Source organism: Mytilus galloprovincialis, chromosome 4 (genome assembly GCF_965363235.1).
Source record: "Mytilus galloprovincialis chromosome 4, xbMytGall1.hap1.1, whole genome shotgun sequence".
Taxonomy (NCBI): domain Eukaryota; kingdom Metazoa; phylum Mollusca; class Bivalvia; order Mytilida; family Mytilidae; genus Mytilus; species Mytilus galloprovincialis.
The window spans coordinates 60,952,119-60,964,151 of record NC_134841.1 but is presented as its reverse complement, the minus strand read 5'-3'; the positions used below and the strand labels follow the sequence as shown (position 1 = coordinate 60,964,151).

Here is a 12,033-nt window from a genome sequence, read left to right as displayed (position 1 = left end):
CCATAACCGAAAAAAGACATATATGGTATGCATATATATAATAATTAATGTATATATATGCATCCGTCGAATGAGGCCCCTCATGGGGGGGTCCTAGTAATCACATAATCACCATTTTTTTGCCAATATAATCACATAATCATTAAATATTTGCTTATCTTTAGTAATCAAATAATCATAAACTTAAAATACAGTCCTTAGGTAATCAAATAATCATGAAATATTTGGCTTAATAATCAAATAATCATTAAAAAAACGGCCAAGTAATCACATAATCAAAAACCCCATGAGGGCCCTCTCGAATGTGTGTAGCGGTCTGGAAAACTATTAAAAAAAATAACAGTGAATCCAAATAAGTCCCGGTGTTAATTTGGTCATAAAAAGAAGATGTGGTATGATTGCCAATGAGACAACTCTCCGAAAGAAACAGTCAAATAACCCAGAAATTAACAACTTTAGATCACCGTTCGTCCTTCAACAATGAGCATAGCCGAAACCATATGTAAGCCCAAACATATTAGCCGTGTTTCCTAGATGTCACGGTATCTTTAGGAATATTTTAACTTGATGTTTTAATATGAAAACAATTTTGTAAACATTGAGAATACAAATTTAAAAAAGTTTTTTGTTCATTTAGTAAGACAGATTGCAAAGTTTTGAGGTTTTTTTTTTTAAATAAAATTAATCATGATTTTTCTGCAAATTTAAGAAATAATTGATTCAAGCTATACTTTAATGTATAGTTTTAACATGGGTATGCATTATATACGTGATTAAATTTGCCCGAGCGATAGCGCGGGCTAAAATAACACGAATATAATGCCTAAACATGTTAAAACTACAATAAAGTATAGCTTGCATCAATTATTTCGATTCTGATTAGGACAATTAAGGTAATTTCTATGGTCCGATGTGTATAAGTGTAGAGTGTCCGTATAGTAGGCTCTTCCATGAATCTCCCTTTTTGTTGTACATTTGTAAACAAGCAAATGACAGGCAATGTGATTTTTCAGGAGTTTTGAACAGCCAGCATGAACGGTTGTCGTATCTAGGTCAAATATGTCAACTTCTAATTGCAACACTTTACAGTCACGATAAAGTAACAACATGTGCACCATTTAAGACTTTCGAAGTGTTTAAAGTTAATGAAATATATTAAATGTATGCCAATTTGCCAAAATTCATGATTATTCTGCAGTAGTCAATATATGCCCAAGTCAGGAGCTTATAGCCTTTGTTAGTCTTGAATGATTATTTTAATTTTAGTTTCTTGTGTACAATTTGGAAATTAGTATGGCGTTCATTATCACTGAACTAGTATATATTTGTTTAGGGGCCAGCTGAGGGACGCCTCCGGGTGCGGGAATTTCTCCCTACATTGAAGACCTGTTGGTGACCTTCTGCTGATGTTTTTTCTATGGTCGGGTTGTTGTCTCTTTGACACATTCCCCATTTCCATTCTCAATTTTATTTTTATGTGTAAACGAATTTTATTGGATTTAGAGCATGGGTTTATTCACAAAGCGAAAGAAGCACGTCATTAGAACTGCCAATATTCAACATGTCAAAGCCAACGTTAACTGAAGCAAAATGTAAGGACTGTCTTTTACTAACCTGATTAATTTTTTAGATTTAATTTCAGGAGTTTCAAAAGATTATATTTGAGAACAATTCAAATCTACAGGTACTGAACAAGCCCGACGAAATAATTATCTCCGACCGCACACAAAGCAAATGTAAAGTTAATGGTGATTTATAAAATAGGGAAATCTATAGTAAAAATTCGTAAAGAGAATTGTATACGGAAGGAAAACGTACATTCTAGATAGTTAAGATTCTGATAAAGTTTCAATAAACAATAACGATCGATTAGAGGAGTAAGGATACAAAATATAACTTTTAGTAGAAGCATTGACAAGTCATCGGAAACTTAATAAATCACACTGGATTGCATGCTTGTCCTGTTCACGAGACATTGCATGATACCAGTTTTTAATCTGGTTTTTTTTTCTTCATTTCGTTTTGTGTTCCTTATTGTTCTTTTGTGCCCTATTGTGCGAGTTTTTTTTATCTGTCTAAACACTTTTTTTTCTTTTCAGTATGCCCCCGCCTACGATTGTAGAGGGGCATTATGTTTTCTAGTCTGTACGTCCGTTCGTCCGTCTGTCCGTTCGTCCGTACGTCCGTTCGTCCCGCTTCAGGTTAAAGTTTTTAGTCAAGGTTGTTTTTGATGAAGTTGAAGTCCAATCAACTTGAAACTTAGTACACATATTCCTTATGATATGATCTTTCTAATTTTAATGCCAAATAAGAGTTTTGACCCCAATTACACGGTCCACTGCACATAGAAAATGATAGTGCGAGTGGGGCATCCGTGTACTGGGGACACATTCTTGTTTATAGCTGTATTTGTTTTTTTTCTACTAAAACTCAATCCAGGTTTGTTGGGTAAAAATCAACCATAAACATGCCAGCTATATGATATTTTAATAAACCCCCGGTTATAAAAACGGAGTTTCTAATTTCTTTTGATTAAATAGTATATATTTCATCTCATGTTACACGTACAAAATGTATTATTAATTTTCACAAACCAAACGACAAAGGAAGATGATACCCTTCGGGAAATTTCCGTTTTAAAAAAAAAAAAAAAAGAGACAGACAAGGTTACAATCTTAAACAAAAGACACTTAAGAATCCTTACCATATATCAAGCTCTTATCTGATGCACAGTAGTTGTCGTTTGTTTATGTAATTTATACGTGTTTCTCGTTTCTCGTTTTTTATATATATTAGACTTTTGGTTTTCACGTTTGAATGGTTTTACACTGGTAATTTTGGGGCCCTTTATAGCTTTTTGTTCGGTGTGAGCCAAGGCTCCGTGTTGAAGGCCGTTCATTGACCTATAATGGTTTACTTTTATAAATTGTTATTTGGATGGAGAGTTGTCTCATTGGCACTCACACCACATCTTCTTATATCTACTTAATCTACCAGAGTCTAAAGAAAGCTGTACGTCCGTAACGTGATGAATAAAAATTACACAACTGAAGGTCTTTCACAAACACCAAATTTCTTTGAAGGATAACAATAATAAGATATGCATTAGGACAACCCTCTGACTTGCTAATATACGTGTTGGCAACTTTGGACAGACACAGGATTATAAACATCTATCTATTTATTTAAGTTATTCAATTCCGTGCAGTAGTGGAAATCATAGGATTCTTATATCGCAAACAGAGTCTACTGTGTTGCTCTTAATAAAACTAAAATCTAGTTTCGGTTATCTCCCGTTGACGGATAATCTTGAATATTTTCCCAATCATTTTAAGTTTCTTTTATATACTTAGAATTATCAGTAAACAATTAAATAATCAAATAGTTTAAAAATGAGCACTTTTAAGTTTTAAAAGATCCCACCACAGATTCCACATGAATGTAAACTTGTATTATATATCGAAACTGGTTTGTAAGAGTCTAAGAGCTTCTTGGTAAATTCCACAGGCACTTGATACAGAAATTGGATAACGGTTCCTGTACCAAGTCAGACATATAATTATTGGGACACAGGACGCTTGCGCATTTTTTACCTGTAACACCAAAGGACATTTGCGCTTCAAATACTATGAACAGTCGGTTTAATTTATTCAAGATTCGTTATATTGTTGATCCTGAATTGAGAAAAAGAAACTAGAATATTCCTTGAAATATGGGCGAAATACCAGTCAGGACAGATTACTGTTCATTTTCTGAGCTTCAGATACGAATCTAAAACTGATCTGTGATGACTATACGACTATTACACGTGATGACTTTTAAATATGATAAAATAAAATACGACTTTTTTAAAACTCTACCAGGTCCAAAGCGCAGATAAAATAGTAGGGAAGTCATTATAAGTAAATATTGTAAAAGCGCAAATGTCCTATATAAAAAGCGCAAATGTTGTTTATAAAAAGCGCAAATGTCCATTTAAAAAAGCGCAAACACGCGCCGAACTATTGACTGTTTTAGTCAATTGAAATGTTTTAGTTAATTATAACGTATTTCGTGTCTTTAAGGAGTTTGATGTTGCTGGCAGATATTTTCTAGTCTCTTTTCAATTTATTTAAGCTTTTTACCGACTATCTCGTTGGGGCTTGTCATGTGCACGGTTCATATATTTGTCCATAGACTGCATGTTTGTTGACCTAATGATGTTGTGTTGTTTTAAGTCGTGTGATTGCCGTCTTATTGACAACCATATTTACGTTCTTGGTTGTAATTGAGAACGGGATCGATGATAATGCGACTGCATACATATGTTTAAAATCTATATTTATTACAAAACAAAAACGAAAAAATAAATATATAAATAGTAACACAGTACAAAGTGGTATTGTCGATTCATCACGAAAGGTCCTCTAGCTTTGGTCTACGATGAACTCCAAGATTATCCCATCTGATCCAAGACAAACGGGCTTTAAGATCTGAAATAAAAATAGAAATATATTATATCTATTTAACTTGTTCAAATTGGTTTCCTTTGTGAAGTAGTTTATTTTTGGTGGGGTTTTTTTCAGCATCTTTTCCGTCATATAACGGTCACCCAATGGGTGATTCAGATATACACAATCTGATAAAAATCAGCTCAATATTCTGAATTTATTTCACAGAAGGAACATTTTCAAAATCTCTGTAAATCTTAAATTTTGATTTATTGTATTACAACTCCATGCGTGTGCTTTCAAATATTAAAAATATGAAGGATTATTTCTAACATGATTTTAAATGCATTAGGATGGCTCAATGGTGACGATTTAATTTTCCGTATTTGCCCGGAAAATGAATATGGACATTCTCAAATAAAACCGCTTATGTCTAACGAAACACAATTTTACAAATATATGTCTACTGTACAAAAAAATGGTAAAATTCGCAGTCAACAATAACTTATAGCTCTGAAATATTAAAAAAAAAAAAAACAACTGGGTAACATGCAGATTTGTTGATAAAAGTTTAAAGAAAATGATGTAGATTTTTTAATATTCTGAATCAAATTCCAACAGATTTTGATTTTTTGAATAAAGCAAATACAATGCACATTGAAAATTCACCGCCGTTACCTCGTATAAGTATCTCGTCACTGGCAAACGAAGCAGAGTGGAAGATCAGTTTTCAATCAGATTTAGATCTGGATTGTTCTTATCAAGACATTCCCAATGTTTCATCATCTAATATTATTTTATGTCAATGACTGTTAAAAAGAACATTTAAGCAAAAATTTCACATTTTTACCGAGTCTGCTTTATAATTATTTAGGATGCCACCAATCAATTTTTAGAAAATAAGACAAAGTTCGTAATATATAATACTTATTGTGAAATTCCATGTACTATATATGTACGAAAGGAAAACAAATATTTCAAAACTTATTGTGAAATTCCATGTACTATTAATATACGGGGAAAAAAATACATATTTCTATTTAGAAATATGAATTTCATATTAATATGAGTGCCTGCTTCTAAAATACAGTTTCTTGCATTGATATTGAAAAAGTCAAACGAAAAAAATTAATGAAAATTGTATAGGCCGACTTGACATCTTTTTTTTTAGTTCTTATTTGGATTGAATAAACTGCTCTAGAAATTAGTGACAATGTATTTAATTCAAAGAACCAGCTCTCTTTTTTTTATATCAATTTCGTAGCAAAAAGAATAAATGAAACTATGCTTTTCAGCCATATTTCTAAATATAGTGTATATACATGATTTTTTGACTGCACCGGAATTTTGTTCAAATTAAATGCAAAAAAAAAAATCTCAATTCACGACAGTTTAAAACATGAAAAGTGCTTGTTTAAACGAAAAGATAAATAAATGACAGTGGTTTTTATGCTACAAATTTCAAAGAATGAAGGAATACTTTACTTGTACAAGAGCAAAAAAGGCACAACAAAGAAAGAAAGTTATTATGATTAGTCATTTGAACGATTAAGCATATCTCAAATACAGAATATATCTATTTTGTCTCTTACTTAAAATAATAATGTAATTCATTTAATATATCTTATCAAAGACAGACAGGTAAAGGCAATGTTCCAAAAAAAATATTCTGATGCTTTAAGACAATAACAATTAAAACCAAGGAGTAAACCAAGACTCATAAAACCAAAAGACATTTACATCAACAGTTACAAATAATAAATAAGAAACAACACGAACTCCACTAAAAACCCGGAGTGAAATCAGGTGCTCCGGAAGGATAAGCATTTCCAGCACCGTATATGGTTTAAATAACATTAATGTATTTAATTCAAAGAACCAGCTCTCTTTTTTATATCAATTTCGTAGCAAAAAGAATAAATGAAACGATGCTTTAAAGCCATCTTTCTAAATATAGTGTATATACATGATTTTTTGACTGCACCGGAATTTTTTTCAAATTAAATGCAAAAAAATTAAAAAAAAAAAAAATCCCAATTCGCGACAGTTTAAAACATGAAAAGTGCTTGTTAAAACGAAAAGATAAATAAATGACAGTGTTTTTTATGCTACAAACTTCAAAGAATGAAGGAATACTTTCCTTGTACAGGAGCCAAAAAGGCACAAAAAAGAAAGAAAGTTATTATGATTAGTCATTTGAACGATTAAGCATATCTCAAATACAGAATATATCTATTTTGTCTCTTACTTAAAATGATAATGTAATTCATTTAATATGTCTTATCAAAGACAGACAGGTAAAGCACGGTAATGTTCCAAAAAAATATTCTGATGCTTTAAGACAATAACAATCAAAATCAAGGAGTAAACCAAGACTCATAAAACCAAAAGACATTTACATCAACAGTTACAAATAATAAATAAGAAACAACACGAACTCCACTAAAAACCGGGAGTGAAATCAGGTGCTCCGGAAGGATAAGCATTTCCAGCACCGTATCAAGATAAAACGTCAGTAATATATAAGTTTTAAAACGATAGAATTCATAATAAGTATCAGTAATGCAACTTACCTGCTTCAAAACATTTAAAAAGACACACCCTCAACAATATATCTGTCAATAATGGTTTTGAAATATTATATTTGTTAGAGATGATAATTATCTTTAAAATAAAATGCAAAACTATAAAGAAAAGATTAAGAAGTAGTATAGAAGCATACTATTTTACAACATGAAAACTAACTTAAAAAATATAGTTCTTATAACTAAATACAACTATTAATGGCAATGCGTATAAATGTTTCTGTCTAATAAAAGTTGATTAATGAGTTCTTACCACTAGTGTTCCAAATAGCTCTCCTTCTTCCACCAACACCAGATTTTAGAGATTGCTCAAGAAAGAGTAGTGGATCTGTCTCCTTTGATTTCAACATGTCTCTAAGTAAAGCAATGTAAGAAATGGCTAAACGTAAAGTGTCTATTTTAGAGAGTCGTTTTTCATACGGAAATGTTGGCACAAACGAACGGAGTTCTTCAAAAGCAGAGTTGATACTCATCATTCGCTTCCGTTCTCTTACATTTGCCGCTTGTCTCTGTGGCTTCATGCCGAATCTATAGTCAAAATAATCTCTACGGGCGTCGAAACTGTCAACAAAGACATCATCTTCACCAATACACATTGATTGGTGTGGTCCAACATGACTTTGCATTTGTCCGTCGTCTATTTGGTGCTTGTACATTCCTGAGTCGGTAGACGTGTCGACAAGCAAAGGGCCGGAATCACAGCAATCGTTGACCACATCTTCTTCAAACGCACGGCAATAGTTGTAAAATTGTAAAGGAATGTCTCTTTGCACATCCATGTCTGCTGTTTAATTGAAATTCTTAATAATAATGTTATTCCAATTTTTCCATATATCATAGATTTAAGTTGTTTGACTTTGGTGACAATATTCGCCAAGCAACTTTGTAGAACTGTTTAGTGATGACATTGGTGACACTTTATATAAGACTGGGATGGACAATTATTAATTCTAAGATTTAAGATTTCATATTTATATACTATTTTAATTACATGCCAATCGAGATGTCATTTTCAAATGTTGGAACTAATTAAATAGTTGATGACAGTCATTTTGTTCACGTCCGATGTCGCGCTCCGAGAGTCCGGGATCCACATTGACTATAAGCATAACAATATTGTCATATCGAAACTTCTACAAAACAATTATAGACAAGAGACACTTCAACAACGGTGTCCAGCAGCGAGCTGCAGCTCGAACCATTTACCGTTATTCTGCCGCAGGCATCAACGAGGATATACCAATCAATACTCGCCCCTGAAGACACAAACACGATAATTGTTGCGTAAATAAGAGAAAATATTTGTATTAAAAGTACTTTTTATTTATTTGAACAAGCAATTAGTCAAAAAAGTCATTGTCTTTGGTACTTTGTTTAAGTACACTAACCAACGTTCTATTTTCTTTAGACTTTTAATGGAAAGCAAAATGATGGTTAAAAATCTGCTGTCAAGTGCACTATGTCAATTGTAAATCAATCATCATATTTGGCATTCTTAACTTTCTTCTTTCATTTTATTTTCGATATTTCAATGTATTAAAGTTGTTTGTTATTCGTATTTTTTTTCAAATATAAACTGTTTATATTGCGGTTAAATCGTTCGAAAAATAATTTAAAAAAAACAACAACAAAAAAAAAAACACCATTTGCACAAAAATTAAATTATTGTAACTTTTCCAACCATTTTTTTTTTCAGTTTACTTGGAAAATTCGAAACATTTTAAAATATATATCTTGACTTCAAAAAATGATTTCATTCAACTATTTAAAAATTATCTAGAATTAAATATTGATCGAAATAGTTATCGTATCAAATAGTATAGGAAAACGAAAATATACCCTTTTTCAAACAAAAAGGAGATTCCTTATACACAACAGGGTGATATTTTGTATATATGATTCACAACTAATTAAAAGTTTATATTTTGAAAAAAAATATTTGCATCAAAATTAAGAAAAAAAATAAAAAATTGAAAACAACACGTTAAATAATTTCTTGCGTCCGAAGCGCTTTTATGGATTCACCTTCATCAGGAACGCTCAAAGCCAAAACATTTGACGAAGATGTATTTTAATTACGGTCCGCCATACAGCCCGTAACAGAGTAGTGATCGAATTTGCGTTTCTTTACCGTCAGAATAAGTTACGTTATCGACAAACTTATTTCAGAAGTGACATAATTTAATTTTCTTCATCGACAAAATATTTCATGTCCAACGTGTAAGTTTTCATTGTTTAAGTCGAAGTTTTTTTAACACAGTAAAACATTTTTTATAATCAACCTCATTTTCAAGTTCATTTTTACGGTAAAGGATCAAATACGGGATCTCCGAAATTTCTATCCTTTGTTACGAGGAAATGTTTATTGTAGAAACGATGACTGCGACTCAGATAAATTCATTATGAATAGCACAAATACTCATTGATTGAATGACATTGATCATGACTTTATCGGGGTCGCATCCATCGTGTCTACAATAAACATGACCTCATCGGTTTGCTCAATGTAGATATTATATACTGCTTGCACTGTGAATATTTATGGGATTCAACACTGTAATAGTTTTTCTTTCGTGTGATACAGAATACCCCATATCTTTTCTTTTTCATACCTATCTGTTTATTATGTCCCCGGGATTATGCCAATCATACATTGTTGCAATACCGACATGCTTGTACTTTGTCAAAGAAAAACTGACTGAAATAAATTTCCTTCAAATCGAAGTAAAAAATACAAATGTACCCTTTAACATTTGAAATGTTGATGACAAAATTGCTCTATATCTTAAGCTATTGACGAATATTTGAAATTTAAACCTCTATAAGATGTGATGTACGGCATTTCATTTTATCATTGGTAATGATCCATATCTGACAGAGAAGAAATATTCATAATTCTCAGAAAGTTTTCATAAATATTGTTAGATACCACTAATCGTTCCAACAATCAAGACAACAGAGACAAACAGGGAAAAAATATGAAAATGAAAAGATATGACTTAAGTGTTAGCATGTTCAGGGAGACGGCACTCAATTTACAAAAAAAATAATTGATGTTTTAAGGAACTGTAGAGGTCTCCACAGGTTTTCAACAAGGGTAGAATTCAAAACCTTGAGTATGAAAGCCTCGAAATCCATGATACTTTTTCTGTGCGGTAGTTATATCTACAAAATCCAATCATATACACGACATATAATACATGTATATTCATACATGTATATTTATAATTGGGAATTTATTTTTGTTTCCAAACAGAATTATAAGGTTATGTATAAGTGCCTCCGTTCACTGCACAATTGTAAATTGTCTTCCTAAAGACAAGCCAAAATAAATGGAACAAGTTCACGTAGTCATAAAAAAAGTCCTACAATTTACGTTATCGAACAAAAAATCAGAAACACGGAATATTATATGTGAATGGTTAGGAAATCCGTTTCCCCTACATGTTTTAAAAGTCCAAGAAAAATGTTTCCCCTGATACAAACGTTTTAAGAACCAGCTTTGTGTAACCTATAGACAAATTTGACTGGATATAAGGAAGTTAATATGTTTACTCTGATTTGAAATTATCTTTTAGAACTTTTATTAGTAATTGAGAACCTATGTCGTTTATGGGTAATAGGTGAAATGTTGCATGATCCCTCAAAATGACAGCAAGCGCAGTTTTCCGGACGATTTTCATTTGTACATTGCTAAAAACTGTCAGTTCCTGGCCATGGTATATTTTGGTCAAATTTTTTTTACTGATTTTTACTAAAAAAAAAATATTCTCTGTGTGTGCCATTGCAATAAATAGTTTTTCTCGTTATTTTGTCATATTAAAAAAAATTCTCAACAAAATTTTCCCGTTTAAACTTTACTAGAAAAAAGTTTGGCATGTGAAACGGACGAAGACATATTCTAACAGAAGTACAAATACCAGTCCTCCCTTTTGTGTATACATATGAGAAAACATCTCAAAGTTATTGATTGAATTCAAATCCATCACACATACGGTACAGATTTTTATTACAACTGAGGAGGTGGTTATTGCAGCAAAATCTTTAAAGAATAATAAAGCAAGTGGTTCAGATTGTATTACAAATGAAATGTTACAAATATCTTGTTATATGAATATTGATGTTTATGTAAAATTGTTTAATCTTATACTTAAGTCTGGTATCTACCCAACTTTATGGAGAAAATTTTTTATTAAGCCCATTTTCAAGGGTGGGTGTTTTAATGATCCATCTAATTACCGAGGTATAGCCCTTTCAAGTTGTTTAGGAAAATTTTTTCTAAAAGTTTTACATAACAGATTAGAAAAGTATCTTGAAGGAAATGAACTTATTTGTCGTGAGCAAATTGGATTCAGAAAGGGAAGTCGAACAAGTGACCATATTTTAACTCTAAAAACTATAATTGATAAAGCATTTAAATCATCAAAAAAGATATATGCCTGTTTCATTGATTTCAGGAAGGCATTTGATACTATTAACAGAGATGCCCTCTTTTACAAATTGTCTTATTACAACATAGATGGTCCCTTTTTTAGTATAATGAAAGATATGTATAAAGAGGTTTTGTACTCGGTAAAGATCTCGGAAGGTATCACTGATTTTTTTTTAATTCCTCAGTTGGGGTAAAACAAGGGTGTATTTTAAGCCCTACATTATTTTCTTTATATATTAATGATTTACCATCTATTTTTGACTCAACATGTGAACCACCCAAGTTAAATGATAATGATATATCATGTCTGTTATACGCTGATGATTTAGTCCTTATTTCTGAATCGGCTAATGGCTTACAAAAATGCCTTGACAAGCTTAGTTTATATTGCACTAGTTGGGATTTAACAGTAAATCTTGACAAAACCAAAGTTATGATTTTTAACAAATCAGGTAAAAAACTTACAAAAGACAAGTTTGTTTTTAGTGATAATATTTTGGAACACTATACAGAATATAAATATTTGGGTATACTGTTTAAACCATCTGGTAGTTTTACAGAAGCAGTGAGACTTCTTTGTAAAAAA

General features: G+C 31.4%; 1 protein-coding gene across 1 annotated transcript; it reads right to left on the bottom strand.

Moving 5' to 3' along the window:
- Window positions 1-4,303: 4,303 nt before the first annotated feature.
- LOC143070685 (helix-loop-helix protein 13-like) lies at window positions 4,304-7,941 on the bottom strand. The gene is made up of 2 exons (XM_076244885.1): window positions 7,269-7,941; window positions 4,304-4,472 (listed from the first exon to the last, which is right to left on the bottom strand). The coding sequence occupies exons 1-2, from the start codon at window positions 7,792-7,794 to the stop codon at window positions 4,393-4,395; spliced, it is 606 nt and encodes a 201-aa protein (XP_076101000.1). The 5' UTR covers window positions 7,795-7,941; the 3' UTR covers window positions 4,304-4,392.
- Window positions 7,942-12,033: the final 4,092 nt, after the last annotated feature.